The sequence below is a fragment of the Enoplosus armatus genome, chromosome 21 (assembly GCF_043641665.1).
Source record: "Enoplosus armatus isolate fEnoArm2 chromosome 21, fEnoArm2.hap1, whole genome shotgun sequence".
In the NCBI taxonomy this organism is placed as follows: Eukaryota; Metazoa; Chordata; class Actinopteri; order Centrarchiformes; family Enoplosidae; genus Enoplosus; species Enoplosus armatus.
The window spans coordinates 18242556-18260670 of NC_092200.1; the positions used below are offsets into that span (position 1 = coordinate 18242556).

The 18115-nt window shown below is 44.1% G+C and overlaps 1 protein-coding gene across 1 annotated transcript in view; it reads left to right on the forward strand.

The window, feature by feature from the left end:
* Nucleotides 1–9551: 9551 nt before the first annotated feature.
* The window catches only part of LOC139304229 (phospholipid phosphatase-related protein type 5-like), a 68863-nt gene continuing 60299 nt past the window's right edge, over nt 9552–18115 (forward strand). Inside the window, exon 1 of the mRNA XM_070928117.1 lies at nt 9552–9614. Within this exon, the coding sequence (XP_070784218.1) occupies nt 9552–9614 (63 nt within the window). The remainder of the gene's footprint in view (nt 9615–18115) is intronic.

Genomic DNA, 18115 nt, shown 5'->3' on the forward strand with positions numbered 1-18115 from the left:
TGTGGCGAGGGGGAAGAATGGCTGAGCTCTCCTTGCAGGGGATCAGGAGCGCTCCATAGCCGCCGGGCGCACAGCCGGACGCTCGGGACAACAGCCGGTCAGAATATCCAGCCCAGACTCCCGGTACCCAGACCCTGCGCGACCCCCCCCGCCCTTATCTCTGCTAGCGGGAAGCCCGGGGCTCGGTTCTGTGCATGTCCTCCGATGGGCTGTCAGGTAGAGAACGGAGCCCCGCCGACTGAGGGAGGGAGGGATGGAGGGAGCAGGAGGAGGAGAGGGAGCGCAGGCGCACTAGGGAGGAGGGTAGTCGACAGCGTATGACGGTGGCTGGTTCAGACTGACTCTGCAAGCAAAACATCTCACATTCACACATTAAATTAAAAAAAAGAAAAATCACTGTCAATCATTTTATTTATTTTTTTTTTGGTACACGTCGGCACGCATGCAGGTATTCTCCCACATCCACAGGACTCTGTCACGACCACCAGGTAGCCGGATCCGGATTCCACCACACCAGCATTATTCGTTGGTGATTGCATGCAGTGATTTAATTAATAAGGGATCATATTTGGCTCTAAGCTCCAATCATATTCATATTTTACATGCACCGGCCGTTGCTGCCATGTTCAATAATTACCATAATTGGTTATTTTGCCTGAGACGTTTTCCATCATTCCTTCCAACATTGCTTTTCATTTGTTTTTGTTTTTCTTATCCTTTTTTATCCGTTTAGTATAAACCATATGTGCACAGGACCCCTATTATGGAAGGAAACCACATTCGCTCAAGTGCTGTACTCCAGCTATATATTTGCAGATTTGATTTGATATAGCCTACAAATATGTGACCATGTTAAAAGATATGATAAACTACATTTTAAACAGCAATATTAGCTCCACCTGCCGCATGCTTACAATATATGTAGATGATGCATTATTATATATATATTCTTAATATGTTGTTATTGAAGATCTACCAGTCCTATATCCCCACAATTCAAACATGTCTGCTCATATGAGACTCCCCTGTCCTCCAGACTCCATAGATTCACTAGAATGCAGGAAAACTGAAAGTCTCTGAAATGAACACATTTTCTGGATCCGGCCTATGGACAGTGAAGGTTCCGGAGGACAGGGGTGATGCGGTGTGTGAGTGTGAGCGTGAGCAGGCGAGCAGCAGAGTTTTGGACATACTGCAGTTTATTTCGCACTTCGACTTTGACAGATACCAAATCTCACTCTCAATTTTGGTCTTCAATAGAAAAGCTGGCGGCCCTGTCCATATCATTCAACTTTCAGTGGGGAGTTAAGAGCGAACCGAGCAGGAGATTGATTGTTTGTGTCTGTGTCCAACAGCGGAGAGTTCACCTCAGACTTCCTTGGTTTGATTGAGGTGGGGTGAAATCGGCTGATCGCAAGGTTCCTAACTGTGAGACATTTAATCAGGTGGAGCAAAAACATATTGCCGTACTGACAAAGTTGTGTGAAGAGAATGGGAACTAGGGAGGTTTTCCACTATCAGGTGGTCCGCATGGAGGCATGAAACCCGTCAAAGGTCACCACGGAGACGTTTGACCCAAAGCCAGACGTTGACCTGTGGGTGGAGACAGCTGATCGGAGGCTCAACCAGGGACCGGGAGGTGCGTCTTCGTCATCATCTACCGTGCAGGAAGCCGAAGCAGAGGACTGTGATGGAGACACGGAGGAGGACAGAGAGGAAGATCGCATTTATTAAGACCACACTATGTATGGGGTAAGTACCAAACACCATCTCCTGGTACTCACCTGGTACTATATAGAGATATTTATAGTGTGTATATACACACACTATAAATATCTCTCTATATAGAGAGAGAGAGACACAGATACAGACATGAATATACTACTCAGAAAGGATACTCATATGGATATCATGTAAATATTGAGCAGAGCTATCGCAGTCTGTAAACTATGAGGCCGAAGCTGCAGTTTGTTGTCTGGTATTGTATTATTATGACACAGATCCACGTTTTGGGACATTCCTGTGGACTGTTTTTTTTTTTTTTTTCCCCCTCAGAGCCCGCTGCTGATCGCATAAAAACAAGAAATACATGCTTGGATTTTTGACTTTGACAGTTGAAGTGAATGAGAGACAGAGCGACGTCACCTTTGGGTCAAGGTAAGGTGACCAGTTTGAAGCCAGTGTGCCTGTCGTCGGTGCTGTACCAGTTGTTTTGTGTATATATATATATATAATTCCAATGTATATTCCAAACCACTTATCCTGTTGCAGCGGCCTTGAGCCTTTCCCAGCATTCACTGGTAGTCTCATGTCTGACGTCCTCCCTACAAAATGAAGTAAAGGTAAAAGACAAGAAGAATTAGGCTTTTGAACGAGTGACTGATGCTGTTGTTTTTCCCCTCCAAATTACACAGAACACTTCATTTGCGACTGATCTGAGGCCACTTTGACAGGATGACATCGCTCGCCTGCGCCTGCATCAGTTTTCTGATCTTACACAGCTATGGTTAAGGGTTGGTTGGGTTCAGGCACAAAAAAAAACACTTGGTTAGGTTTAGGGTTTAGGGATTGTTTCAGTTAGGGGACTTTTTCTCACCGTGGGTTACAATGACGATCGCTAGGGTTAGGGTTAGGGAACGATCGTGGTCGTGGTTAAAAGAAACCATAGTTGACTGGCTGCTCAAGGGCTTTGTCACTAAAACATAAATATTGTTTTGGGACATTTCCTGAAATTACGACCACTGTTATTTTTCTTATAAGGACACTCTCTGGTCTTTTGACCAGCAAAGAAAAGCAGGACTTGTACGCCAAAACCCTTTTTGTTTTGACCTTCAGGTTGCTCATTTCATTCATTTCATCTCTTCACTTACTGTACAAGGGCGACAAGCAGCAATCGACACGTTCCAAAGCCAATTTGACAGGTGTGGCGCCATAATGACAACCAAAGGTACGCAAATCATGCAGAGCGACGGGGAGAAGAAGAAAAAACCACCGATGCAACAATACAATGAGCACATCCACTATTCAGTGCATGCAGCCGTGCAAAGCAGTGTAGAGCAACAGAACACAAATGACTAATACTGCCATTGAGCACATTTTGCACACATTGGCCGTGCGGAGCAGTAAGACATAGATCAAATAAAATGGTAACCAACAGTGTGGATCTTACATGTATTAAGATGTCAGTAGAAATAGTTTTATATCACACACTAAACGTGTTTGTACGTGCAAAACAGACCATTTAATAAGGTGTAAGTTGACACACTAGCATTCATACCTATATGGCAAATATAGTTTCCAACTGAGAGTATGTTTGACTTCTGGCACGATGGAGACATTATAGAATGAATCAGAGGGACCCGAATTGATTCCAACGCTGATCAGATTCCACGCAAGTGTTCGTTTGTGTCATGTCAACATGAAACTCGCAGCATCTGCGCTCAAAGGACCATATGATCCCATGCTAATGAATACATTTGGCTGTCAACATTTCAGCGTGCGTGTTGCTGTGACGAGAGAAGCTGTCACCGCAGAACGAGTGAGGTTTTAACATCTCAGCTCCCGACACACGAGCTGCTCGCCAAGGTTTCTTCCCGCTGCTCCATGACGGCTGGCCTAGTAAATGGACACCACAGTAAGTCAGTGTGTGTGTGTGTGTGTGTGTGTGAATAGGACTCTTGTTACTGCTGCCTGAGCAGACACAGATAATGGTACTGTTGCCTTCAAGGTCGGCTCCAAGCTTCCCGACATCTGAAAACTCTGAGTGAAAAGACATCCTGTATGCACCTTTAAGTTGTTCGCCTCAGATGCATGTGTCTGGGAGCTAAAATACGAACGTCTGTCATGGACAAATGTCAGTTACACTGGAAGAGAATTAAAGACTAAGGTTTTTCCGTCCACTTCAAAAGACATACTGCAGCGTCTCAAAACTCTAAACTGACTAAACACCAAGTTAAAACACAGCCGGCCTTTCGGGAACTATTACACTGCAACCTGAGCTTATATTTGACACTTTATGGCTGACAAAGTCACTAAACCGCCCCTAATTGCATGCACTTTTCTGTGGCTGCGTGCTCTCACACACACCAGGAGGGACCCACTTCCCACAACAAACCCGCAAGACTAGGTCACATACACAGGTTACCCCCACTTCGATCTCTGAATACGTCCATTGACCCTGCCATTGATTGGAGAGTGCAATCACCTGGTGCTTGTAGCTGCACAACGTCCACTCACGTTTTGCACACAATGCTTGGAAACCAGGGCGGGTACTGGAGTGTCTGTGCAGACTGCCTGAGAACTTGAACGCTCCTCACCAGGGATGGGAATCCAGGACCGGTTCCAGTTGAGAACCGGTCCCAAAGCTTATCAACTCCTTTTTATCGATGCCATCATGTCTTTTTTTTTTTTTTATCTTACAGGGGTCCATAAAATGTTTATACATGGCAATTTTATTATATTTAGAATGCCCTTACTTTGTAATGTCTATGTTTAATAATAATTTCAATCTCACCTAAATTGTTGTATATCACAGCCTGGCCAACATTGGTAACATTTACTGCAGTTTTTATATACAGGCATACACATGCTGCCGTTGTTTTGTTTTCACTTTAAAACTTTTCTTTTTTTTCCCTGCTTGCAATTTGTAACATTTGTGTTAATTTGTAACATAACAGCGATGCACCTCTCCTGCGAATCTTAATGTTACATTTTAACTCATCGCATGCATTTGTTTTGCTTTGGGCCATTTCTCCTCTGTTTTGTCTTCCCCCCCAATTTCCGACACCCCGTGAAGGCAGCGTTCACCTCAGCCCGCCACAGACTGACCTGAAGATATCGCGTAACAAAAAAAAAAAAGTGTGAGGAGACAAGCCGGCGTAACCGGATGTTGTGACAGGCGCCGGCACCGGACATAGTAGTAGCTGTCCGAACGTGAAACCGGTGCCGTTTTTTAATTTTGTAATTTTGCCTTGGCTGTTTGTTTGGCCGCAGACAGAGAGGCTGCACACAACTCCTGGAGCTGTCCAAGGTAGGAGCCTCCCTCTTCCCTCTCTCCCTCTCTCCCCTCTCCCCCTCGGTGTCCTCCGGCTCCGGCGTGTAGCCGCGGAGCAGGAAGTGCTGCAGCGGCGGCGGCGGCGGCGGGCTGCCACACGCCGTGCGGCGGAGTCAGATAGCGAGACGTGCCCTTCAGTCATCTCTGCCCGCAATTTCTGACGCCGTCGTCAAGCCCCGAACAAGCGCAGTCCACGTACACCGCAGCTCCGGTCACCGAGTAGCACTTTAGCCGTCGAACTTCAGGAAGTTGTGTGTTATCTAAATGCAAGTGACGGAGGCAGTGGTAGACATGGCTACGGTGAATTTATATGAATCTGCTCTCCATTTAGTTGACACATCACGGTGCAACGTCTTCCGTGTCTCTGAAGGAGCTTTGCGTCATAGTGATGTCATCAGGGTTGTGTCGTAGTGATGTCACCAGGGTTGTCTCATCTCGGGCTTGGCGTCTACGAAATGCACATATAACTGAAGTGCATGGGGTTCGGAAGGCGTTGGGGAGCAGCACTACGCTAACGTCACTCTCGTGACCCGTTGACCTTTGACCTTTTTTTTCCCACGCGAGCGGAGACGCTGTGCAGAATCGGCATCAAAGCTTCAGTCAACCGATTTGTAACTTTAGAACGGGGCCGCCGACCCGGTTCGCGGCACGTTTGGATAGGATCCAGGGGTCTTGAGTATCAACGTAGCGGCGTCTTTAACATTAAACCCGGACTCAAATTTGTATCAGCGAATTGCTACACCCCAGGCTGGGAACGTCTAATGTAGAGATGCTGTAGAAGTTGCATCATGGGAAGTGTAGGATCCAGTGCTTTTGGAATTTGACCGATACTGGGGACTAAAAGCCGGGATATCTCAGCCTCTGCTCTTCGATTTGGACCCCTCTTTTTTTTATTTTTTTTTTTATTTGTCTTTCACAAGTCCCCCGACTTTATGGAAGTGCGCTCTTAAATCTCTGCAGTATCTCCTTTTAAAAAATACAGACAATAAATCGGCTGCAGGCACAAATTGTCAAGTAGCTGTCCAGGCAGATACAGAATCAGTACAACATCCGGGTTGTCTGTTTTGCTTTTGTTTGCATACTGCATGCTACATTTTGTGCCAAGTCAGTACGTACTGCTAGTATAGCAGGCGGTTTCGAACACAGCCGTCCTTCCCTCTTGACTCTTCTTCTTCTTCTTCTTCCGGCAGACTGGATGCCTTGCAGCACATTTCCGCCTCTCTCAGTTCCACGTTAGATCGCACTCTGATGGACAGACGCTTAGGTCCACACATGTAAGCTTGGAGGTTGTTTTCTTAGGGATGTCATCACATCTGCACAGATGTCACAGCCAGACCAGGTTTGGTCCATGTTCACACAAGACATCCGGATACAGATAGCATGTTACTACCAGGTGTAAGTGGGATCGGAATGGGACGTGCCCTCCCCTCTGTGACAGACCGGTTCAGGATGTACCCTGCCTGCTGGACGGACGTTGACCTCCTTATCTTTCTCTCAGAAAGAAGGTGACAAAGTGTATTTAACAAAATGTCCTTAAAAGTTTGAGGACGCTAGAATGACTTGTCTGGATCTCCATTGTAGTGCTGGTTACATTATGAGGAGTGCTCACTTAAAGCTACAGTAGGCAACACTACAGGAGGTGGAAGCCCTTGTTTGTTCAGAGTCGATGTGATTGGCCAGTTAACGTGCCAGCTAACCCTGATTGGTTGTTTGATTCAGGCCTGGTCCAGTTTTTTTAAAAGACTAAATACAAAGAAATACAAAATGAGTTGCTTCAATCAAAATTATAATTCAATAATATTGCCTACTGCAGCTTTAAAATCCCATGCTGACCTAACTTCTGATAGTTCGGTTCGGTTTTGGATCTGGTTCCAAGTTGGTAAACTACCTGGGTTGATTTATCTTAATTGGTTCCTGCTTTTAATTTGGGGTTTAAAGTAAAGACAGGGACTACGGATTCTGGCTGGGTTCATTGTGGGTGGAGATGACACGCAGAGTCCAGACACAGTGTGTCGGCCTGTCGAGGATGTTGTCTTTCAGTGTGTGGTGGTCTTTGTAATCGCTCCTGAGAATGTCTCCTGGAATAGGCTGGCTCTCAGTGATTTGCTGTTTGATGTGCTGTGTAATGAGGGCTGGCAGACTGCTGCTCAGCTTGATAAAGGTCACTAGATTTCAAGCTGGATGTGCATGCTGTGCTGGTCTGTAAATACACCGTGTGTGTGTGTGTGTGTGTGCGTGTGCGGATACTCAGGATGGATTGTAGGACTTTGAATGTCATCTTGAGCTTCTCCTGGGTATCCACGGGTCCTTCTGATGTCTGAAATCATCTCAGATTAACTGCTTGACTCTGAAGAGGCTTTACGGTGGTTTTTGCATGTCATGAAACCAAATGACCCGACTTCACTGGGTGTCGTGTCCCAATAATAGTTAATTTCCTGGAGTGTGTTCTCTTGCTCTGCCTGTAAACGACCACTCTTATTTCTTAGATTCTTATTTGGATTAAATTATGACCCAAACTGCCTTGTCGTAAGCATCCGTTATGAGTCTGTCCTCACATTAGAAACGTCAGCAATCTGTTGTTCGTTCACATGCCTAGAACAACCTGTATTTATGTTCACCTGACGAGGACCTCTAGTGGTCATGTGAAGTATGACTCTTGTCTGTCAGAAGCAAAAGGAAGGAAGTAGTTTGACGTTTTTTTATAGAGCCACAAAACCTTGTAGGGTTGAGTTGTGCGCACGAATGAATGAACAAAGTGTGTCGCTTAGGCATCACTTTCTACCAACAGACAGTGTTCGCTTCTTTTAACTTTATTTTCACACAATCGTAACCCTTTAAACAAGTCGTTTTTGTACCTTAACCTAACCAAATGTTAAAGGGGCACACATAGGTTCTGCAAACCCCTCCCCTCCACACTAAAACGTCATGCTTTAAATTTACCACCGGTCATCTGCTTTGACCAGTGGGGTTGGAGAGAGACAGGCAGAGATGTATAGCAGCACCAGCAGTAGCCATAGCAACTATAATAATAATGGAAATATGACTAACAATAATAGTTACAGCTGTAATAGTAACTGAAATATGACTAATAATAGCAATAACAGCTTTAATAGTAACAGAACTACGACTAAACATAATAACTGTAGTGATGAGAGTCAGGCGGGCCCATGGCGGCAGCAGCCAGGCGTACCAGGACCACGATCCACAGCAACCTGCGAGACGACAAAGCACAAAGAAACTCCGGGGGAAGACGTAAAGTTAGTAACATGCATTGGTGGGACATGAATGTGTAAAGAGGGAGAGGGGGAGGAGGAAAGCTCAGTGCATCATGGGCAGTCGCCCAGCAGTCTAGGCCTACAGCAGCATAACTAGGGGGCTGGTCCAGGCAGGCCTGAGCCAGCCCGTAACTATAAGCAAAGTTTTAAGCCTACTCTTAAAAGTAGAGAGAGAGAGAGAGAGAGAGAGAGAGAGAGTGCCTCCTGCTGGCGAGATGGAAGAAAGGGGGCCGCTGTGCTATGTGACATGCTACATGAAAATCTACACACTCTTACTTTCTACCTTCAATACATAAAGTTCACGCCATTTCCTGCATTGGCACTGGATGGAAAACTTGAGTTGCAGAATCTTCCAATATGGACGTAATTCTTATTCTGGTCTGGTTGTTTTGGAAGGTAAATACAAACAGCATGTTTGTCTGAGGGGCTGCAGAAAGGGCCAGGAGAAGATACGTAAGGACTTTTTTCAATTGTGAATCATGCAACGCTGCTCTAGTGGCGTCCCAGAATAAAAATATAGAGCTGAAATGAGCAGAAGACCTTTTTAAAAGAAAAATACCTGGCGTCTGATGACTGCGGCCCCAACACTTCATACACATAATGTGCACAGTGTCATAGAATGTGACTGAAATAACAGTCCTAGAATAAAAACATAGAGCTGGAATGAAAAAAAACCAAAACAATCAGATGACATTTCTTGTCTTCCTTGTTGTAGTGATTATTTTAAATTTGTAACATTGTTATATGCTTATTTATAAGCCCTGCAGATAAAAAAACAACAACAACAATGTTACATAATGATCTCTTCTTCATTAGATTTCTACCACACATTCTGGTAGTTTATTCATGGACCTCGTTCATTAATGTCTCTCTATGTTTTGCTCCTACACAAAGTGTGACATTTTGAGCCACTGGTGTGTGATTGACTATCTACTAATGACACCCAGTGGAAGGTAGGGAGACTGCAGGTTTCAGTGTTTGCACATACACTATCAGTTCAGCGGGGCAGACTTTTTTTTTTTTTTTTTTATTGTTTTATACATTCCTATAGTGAGCATGCACACTGACATGGTCCGTGCAAAGGCAGCGCTCGTGTTCCATACTGTTTATAACACACTAATACATCTGTCACACTCCAGTCCACATTCTGTCAAGTCTAACTTGTCTTATTTATTTATTTTTTTTTCTTCTGCAGTTCACGCTGATAAGAAGAGCAAGTCAACATGCCTCCAAAACGACTCAGCAGAAAAGAGCAAAGGAAATTGTTCACCTCACTGGCAGGGGAGGTAAGATAAGATTCATAAAGACAGTGTAAGCTGGATTCTTCCTTTAATGATGCTGAGCCTAAATTTGCTGGTAAAACGGAGGTGACACCACAATCCAGCGATATATATATGTATATATGTATATATATACACACATACAGTGCTGTGAAAAAGTATTTGCCCCCTTCCTGATTTCTTATTTTTTTGCATATTTGTCACACTTAAATGTTTCAGATCATCTAACAAATTTTAATATTAGACAAAGATAAACAGAGTAAATACAAAATGCAGTTTTTAAATGATGATTTCATTTTATTAAGGGAAAAAAAGCTATCCAAACCTACCTGGCCCGATGTGAAAAAGTAATTGCCCCCTAGACCTAATAACTGGTTGTGCCACCCTTGGCGGCAACAACTGCAATCAAGCGTTTGCGATAACTGGCAATGAGTCATTTACATCGCTGTGGAGGAATTTTGGCCCGCTCTTCTTTGCAGAATTGTTTTAATTCAGCCACATTGGAGGGTTTTCGAGCATGAACGGCCTGTTTAAGGTCGTGCCACAGCATCTCAATTGGATTTAAGTCCTGACTTTGACTAGGCCACTCCAAAACCTTCATTTTGGGTTTTTTAAGCCATTCAGAGGTGGACTTGCTGGTGTGTTTCGGATCATTGTCCTGCTGCATAACCCAAGTGCGCTTGAGCTCGAGGTCTCGAACTGATGGCCGGACATTCTCCTTCAGGATTTTCTGGTAGAGAGCAGAATTCATGGTTCCATCAGTTACGGCAAGTCGTCCAGGTCCTGAAGCAGCAAAGCAGCCCCAGACCATCACACTACCACCACCACCACGTTTGACTGTTGGTCTGATGTTCTTTTTATGAAATGCTGTGTTACTTTTACACCAGATGTAACGGGACGCACACCTTCCAAAAAGTTCAACTTTTGTCTCGTCAGCCCACAGAATATTTCCCCAAAAGTCTTGGGGATCATCAAGATGTTTTTTGGCAAATGTGAGACGAGCCTTTGTGTTTTCGCCTCGGAACTCTCCCATGGACGCCATTTTTGCCCAGTCTCTTTCTTATCATGGACACTGACCTTAACTGAGGCCAGTGAGGCCTGCAGTTCTTTAGATGTTGTTCTTGGTTCTTTTGTGACCACCTGGATGAGTCGTCGATGCGCTCCTGGAGTAATTTTGGTAGGCCGGCCCCCCCTGGGAAGGTTCACCACTGTTCCAAGTTTTCTCCATTTGTGGATAATGGCTCTCACCGTGGTTCGCTGGAGTCCCAAAGCCTTAGAAATGGCTTTTTAACCCTTTCTAGACTGATAGATGTCAATGACTTTGTTTCTCTGTTCTTGAACTTCTTTAGACCTCGGCATGATGTTTTGCTTTTTGAGATCTTTCAGCCTGCTTCATTTCGTCAGACAGGTTCTGTTTAAGTGATTTCTTGATTCAACAGGTCTGGCAGTAATCAGGCCTGGGTGTGGCTAGTGAAATTTAACTCAGCTTTCCAAAAAATGTGGTTAATCACAGTTAATTCATGATTTAACAAGGAGGGGGGGGGGGGGGGGCAATTGCTTTTTCACATAGGGCCAGGTAGGTTTGGATAGCTTTTTTCCCTTAATAAATGAAATCATCATTTAAAAACTGCATTTTGTATTTAGTCGGGTTATCTTTGTCTAATATTAAAATGTGTTTGATGATCTGAAACATTTAAGTGTGACAAATATGCAAAAATATAAGAAATCAGGAAGGGAGGGCTGTTGAGCCGCATTTTGTAATAACGGTGCATTTTGTAATAAACGTCCAAAATGTAATAACTTTGTTATTTCATTTTGTAATAAAGCCGCATTTTGTAATAAACTGCCGCATTTCGTAATAAACTGCCCCAACGCATTATGTAATAAATTTTGCCGCATTACGTAATAAGTTCGGAAAACATTCCAAGTGGTTTATGGCTTGGCTGGTAATTAAACATATTAGACATGGACAATTTGAAATTACAGATATATTTTGGAAATAGAAATTTTGTTGTTTGTTTAGCCTATTGAGACAATTTCATAAATTAATCCTAGTGGAGAAATTTGCTGGTCACTGCAGCTCTCTAAACATGTACAGAAGACACTTACGTTGTTTAAGGTAGAACTTTTATTCATTGGTTCATTATTATTTTAAATTGGCCGTTAAAAGCCTGCATGTGTTGGTCGCATGTATTGTTGTTGAAAGGTTCTGTTAATGCATAAATAAAGCTGTTCTTTACCTATTCATCAGCATTTCTATTTTGTATGTGCATGTGTTAATGTTTACGAATGGATTAAATTTTGATGGCCAGAGTTTTGTTCTGTATTATAAGAAGCACAATAAGGTTTGTTGGACGTTTTTAACTATTCTTGATGTGGTTTTGGTATCCAATAAACAAAATAGGAAAATTTCCATCAAACAAAACAAAACAAAAAAAAATCTGGAATTTACAGTATATTCTCTGTTTATGCAACCTTTGAATAGTGTACTGATAGTAATTTGCTAAGTACTGCTACTAGGCTAATACAGTGATACTAATAATAGGCCTAGCTTTTTACAAATACTTGAACGTAAAATAAAATACAATTAACAAACAAATAAACTATGCTTTAGAATTGTTATTACATAATGCACCATGTTACTACATTTTCAAGAAAATAAAAAAGTTGCAAGTGCATTTTGTAATAATCTTCTCAAAATGTAATAACTTATTATTTAATGCGGCAAAATTTATTACAAAATGCGTTGGGACAGTTTATTACAAAATGCGGCAGTTTATTACAAAATGCGGCTTTAACACAAAATGAAATGACAAAGTTATTACATTTTGGACGTTTATTACAAAATGCACCGTTATTACAAAATGCGGATCAACAAGGGCAAATACTTTTTCACAGCGCATATCTATGTATATATCTATGTATGTATGTATACATATAATTTTACTTGTTGTATCCTGAGAGACATGTTGAATCTGGAATTATGGGTTTTGAGGCTTCTGGTTGGGGGGGTAATTGTTTGTCATTTCACTTTCACAGACAGTTCTGGCCTCATCAAATTATTTGATTCTTTATTGCCTGTTAGTGAATGATTCAGCTACAATGGGACTGAGCTCCTGTTGTTCGGGGATTGACCACTGGAGGGCGCAGCCTGTATGCTCTGTAGAAGGGGAGGGATGGAATGAGTGTTATGCCCTTACAGATGGTGATGCTGCTATTAACCTGTACTAAGACTGATACTGTACTAGACCTGTCGTAGTGTAGTTTAGTATTAGCAAAGTGCATTGCTATATAATAGCTTCCACTATACATCTGAAGTGGTGTGCCCATAATAAGTAACTCTATATTAAGACTACTAGGAATACTAGAGATGTCTTGAGTCTTGGCAGTATTTGGCATTATGGGGTTTAAGTGAGCCTCTACGTGCACAAGCTCATGGAAAATATTCCTGATTACTGAGTTACTGAGTTGATGGTAGAGAGATGACAGGAGTTCCCCGCAGGGTCTCCAACCTATGTGATATTTGGCATTTTATACAGAGAAGGATCAGAGTGCAGATTTGCATGGGGTGGGGGTGGGGGGGGCTTCATTATAACGTGTGATGACGCCTGGCAAAGACAGAGCAGGAGGTGGTTGGCTTCTCTGACATCTCGATAGAAGTACATCATCTGATCTTTGACCCTCCGGTCCGTCTGTTTACGTCTGTCCGTGTGCGTTTGTGTGCCACAGTGATTTTTCTTGCCGTTATGTTGTCTTTCATACCACATTCCAAGTAAATACATCCTAAAATACAAACTGAAGTCACAACACGCTGCGCACACACTCTCCACTGCGATGCCCACCCCGCCCCATCGTTTTCTGTGGGGCCTGTTGGATCTGGTGAATGTGAATGTGTACAGATTTACTTGTCATTAAGAAATGGCTTTGTTTTTATTTCCTGAGTCGGAGGGGGGGGGTCAATTAGTTTGGATTATAAAGCTAATGATTTGATTACATGATGCCGGCCTGCTGCCGCCGCCTTTCCAGGAGCAGAATAGCAGCAACAGGCAAACAGGTATTAAGATGTTTTATTCTGAGTTATTATTAGTCCCATAATTTGAGCCTGAGCACGAATAGGACGTCAGGCTATACGTTTTATTGAGAGGGTCATGTCCATTCCATTTTATCAGTAATAATAAGTTATTTCTGTCAGTCACATTCTATGACACTATGCACATTATGTGTATGAAGTGTTGGGACCGCAGTCACCAGGTATTTTTCTTTTAAAGGCCCCATATTCTGCTTATTTCAGCTCTATATTTGTATTCTGGGACTCCACTAGAGCAGCTTCACATGATTCACAGTTGAAAAAAGTCCTTGTGTATCTTCTCCTGGCCCTTTCTGCAGCCCCTCAGTCTTCCCCCCCCCCTCTGTCTGAACAAGCCGTTTGAGACAAACTGAACAACCTCCAAACACCTGAAGAGTAGTTCCTGAGCAGAGCGCTCCAATAACTCAGACAGACTGAGCGGGTGGATGAGCGTGTCCCTGTACTTGGTGGGTGGTGCTGTGATTGGAGCAGATGACCCGCTGGGGGGCGTGGCTGAGGGTGGTGACTGTACAGTTGTGACATCACAACCTTACATGTCGTTGTGTGGATCAGGTTTGTACATCTGGCCCTCCACGGCTGTAACACACAACAATGTCAGTTGATAGGTGCACTCTTGTTAACCTCTGACTGGAATGGATTCTTTGTGACCCCCCCCTTAGTCTTCTTTTGATCAATTACACGTCATCTGGTTCTATTTAGAATGTCACATTGTGCAAAGTCCACTTAAAGAAACAGAGAAAGGCATCACATTTGAGGAAACACAATCAGTGTAGGTATCATACCATTTCCAGCGGCACCCTGCCTGTTGTGAAATCAGTCGTCAGCTTGGATATTGATATTGATTGACTAATCTGCCAGACACCATAGAGCTGTGATCCCAAGCATCAATCACAACAGTCGGAGCTAGACCCACGATCAAAACATGGTTTGTTCATTTCAGTAAGTGTTGTGGAACAAGCTAGTTCTATCTTGTGTGTCCTTTTTTAGAAGTTATTTATGTGAGCCTTTATGCATAATTCCTCAGGGTTAGGGCTGAATATTATTTCTTTGGGCTTTAAAGACCAGGACAGAGCGAGGGTCAGGGTTAGCGCCCTGCTTTTAAGCCACACTAGTAGAGTGGCCCTAGGGGTGGCAGGGTCAGCCCACCACTTGGGTCAAGACTGAAAGATCCCGGCAGCTATTGCTATAATTATTACATTCATAGTCACCACAGGATAACTCCTAATGACTGATACTTTGACTCCCCCCAGCGCGTTTGTGCAGCACTTCGGTTTATCATTTTAATCCTTGAAAACTAATCACATTCCCATCAGCCTCAGCTGTACTCTGCGCTTAGTGCTAATTAGTTCACTGCTACTGTTAGCATGGCTAACACACACACAGGGGTTGAATTGGGATTTGTTATGTGGAGGGTGTTTCCCACAGGATGAACGCTGAAAATTAGTTTTAGTACATTTTTTGGGCATTTCGCCTTTATTGGATAGTGGCAGCTGCAGAGAGAGGCAGGAAATGCGGGAGACGGGGAGGGGACGACATGCAGCAAAGGGCCTGAACCCGGGTCAGGACTTGGCCTTAATGGTATGTGCTAGGTGAAATACCCAGTATTCATTAAAACACTAACACCTTACCTGCATAGATATCCCATCTGGTTTCATCTCTCCTCCCACCTGTGTGCCATGTGCTCTGTGCCGGACACGAAAAAAATACCAAACAAACAGGCAAAAAAAAAAGCATTTCAAGGTCATGAAAATAGCAACATATCATAGTGCTGCCTGTGCCGGTTCCTGCCCCAGCATGAAAGTAAAGGCCTGAGCAAAGTCCATGAGCACGTTCTCTAAAAACCATGAAACTTGCAACACCCATTCGGCGATGTTCCGAATTGGGTTTTCCACGAAAGCATCTCTTACATTGTAACATACAGTCATCTCCTCAAAATGTCCGAAACAAGCCACCAGCACTGACTGTTCCTCGTATTCAGCGCAGAAAGGCGCGCATTTGAGATCGTGTGAGGAGGTGAACAGCTTAGCAAGCCTAGGAAGCAGGACGGCTTTATTGGGATGTATCATTAATTGAAACACTAACAACCCTAGAGAGAGTCTTGATCTACTTTGTAATTATCTGCCCACCGGTCGCCAGGAAACAGGCTCCTCCAGAGAGAGAGAGAGAGAGCGATGCAGCCCAACACATTTGGCCTGGTGTTCCTCTGAGTCTTGCCAATAGAGTCAGAGCAGCACAAAGATGACAAAAACAATTACCGCTTACTTCGTTAGCATGGATATAGCTTGGTTGGGATCCTCAATGATTCTCCTAGCCTTATTCTTGCAGCGCCTGGTGTAAATATCCTTCAGGAAGGGCAGAGCACTGACTATTGCACGTTCAGCTGAGCGAACCACTCTTTGCAGGGCCTCGTGGTCCCGTTCGGTGCTGTTTTCTGTCCCAGGCAGTGATGATGTTCCCTGTCAGGACGCTCTCGGTGGTGCAGGAGTGGAAATTCCTCAGTATTTGAGGGGATACCCGGAATTTCCTCAAGCGTCTGAGGTGAAAGAGTCTCTGCCTTGCGTTTCTCACCACTGAGTCAGTATGCAGAGCCCAGGTCAGGCTCCTCTGTGATGTGGGCACCAAGGCACTTGGAAGCTGTCCACCCTCTCCACCGAGGACGCATTGATATTAAGGGGGGGGCGTAGTTCCTTCCCTGCTTCTTCCCGGAAGTCTCTGGTGACCGCTCTCATATGAATGGGGTCAAATGGCGGTTTAATCCATGTTTGGCAGAACATGACATTGTGTTCGAGTTGCCATGGAAGCTGTAGTAGTGGTTGTGAGGGGTGGCTAACTTATTGTTTTTCACATTGCTTGAAGAAATATTCAGATTTCAGAAGAGTTTTCATTTCTGTAGACTTACGGCAACCTTTACAGTTGCGTTCACCTTGCCACACGAGATTCCATTTTCATCTGTGGCACAGGAAGAAAACGTCCCCGTTCCTAATCTCGCCTGCAAAGCTCTGATTGGCTCAGTTGTCTTTACAATAAGGGAAACAGCCGTCAAAGAACACAACAGACCAGTTTGAACCGCTAACAAAATCAGAGGTCTGGAGCCAGGGTAACAAGGGCTCTGATGAGTATTTGGGCAGCAGGACGGCGCATGTAGGATTGAGTCAAAATATACTACAGTGTGTGTTCATGGTGGTGAAGGAAGGTGTCACCTAGTGCAACAGTGTGGCTCAACAACTATTAGATGGACAGGCACAGAATTTGGTACAGACGTCCATGGTTCCCAGATGATGATTCTCAATGACCTTGGTGATCCCCTGACGTTTGGTACAGTTCAGTACCACCATAAGGTTGACATTTGTGATTCTAAGTGAAAAGATGGATTGCCATGGAAGTGCCAATTAGCAACTGTTAGCATGCTAACATGGTAAACATTACACCTGCAAAACATCAAGTGTGTTCGGATTGTCATTGTGTGCGCGTTACCATGCTGATGTTAGCATTTAGTTCAAAGGGCGCCTAAGTACAACCTCAACCCAGTACAGCTGCTAGCCTGGCCCCAGAGCCAATCATGGTTGTTGCGGCAAAAAATGCCAGTCCTCCCATTCATTTTGAGCGTGGATAGTCAGTTTAGCGGCGAAAAGTTGAGACGGATTAAACTTTTGGAGAAGCGCAACCTGTCTTGGAGCTCCAGAGCCCCGCACACGGCCGCGCAACCCCCCGCGTTTATCGCCGCAACACTCGATTTGGTCTGAATGCGGCCTCCGTCTTTAATTTAGGAGCACGTCCTGATTTAGCTTTCAAAGTTTGCATTGTGAACCATGAATTTCTCCTAAAATCCAGCTTGTGAGTGTCAAGATGGATTCAATTCCATTTAGGATTCAGACCGTCTTAAAATCAGCTATCTACTGCTTGATGTGACCTGGTGACTCCCATGCACGTAGAGAACACAGAGCTGCGCTGGCCGCCTCTCTGGGGAGTTGCCTCAGCCCCCATTCTCTACTTCCTCCCATGCCTGCCACAATATATTTTCATTCAAGAACACGGGCCTGCAGGAACTGCCTTCACATCAGTGGGTCGCGCGAAAGACACTGCATGCATTTCTTATGAAGTGTGACATGCCAGATAAGCCTGTGCTGCTTGAAGCATGCTACTTTGAAGTTTTCTCCTCTGCAGCTTTGCCTTTTAATAAGAGCTGTTTATTCACACGTGGCGATGAAATCAAATCTCGTACGCTACATTTGGCGCGCCTGCAGAAATCAGAAAGCCGTACACTTCGGCCCGTATTTGTGATAATCAACACCTATTTTAAATCCTGGTCATGTTCCTTTTGTAGCTGTTGCTTGATTCTGCGTCAAAAAAAAAACTTCCTCAGTGTGAATTTGTGTGGACTGAGAGAGAGATTGATATGCATTTCAAAGGGATTTTTTTT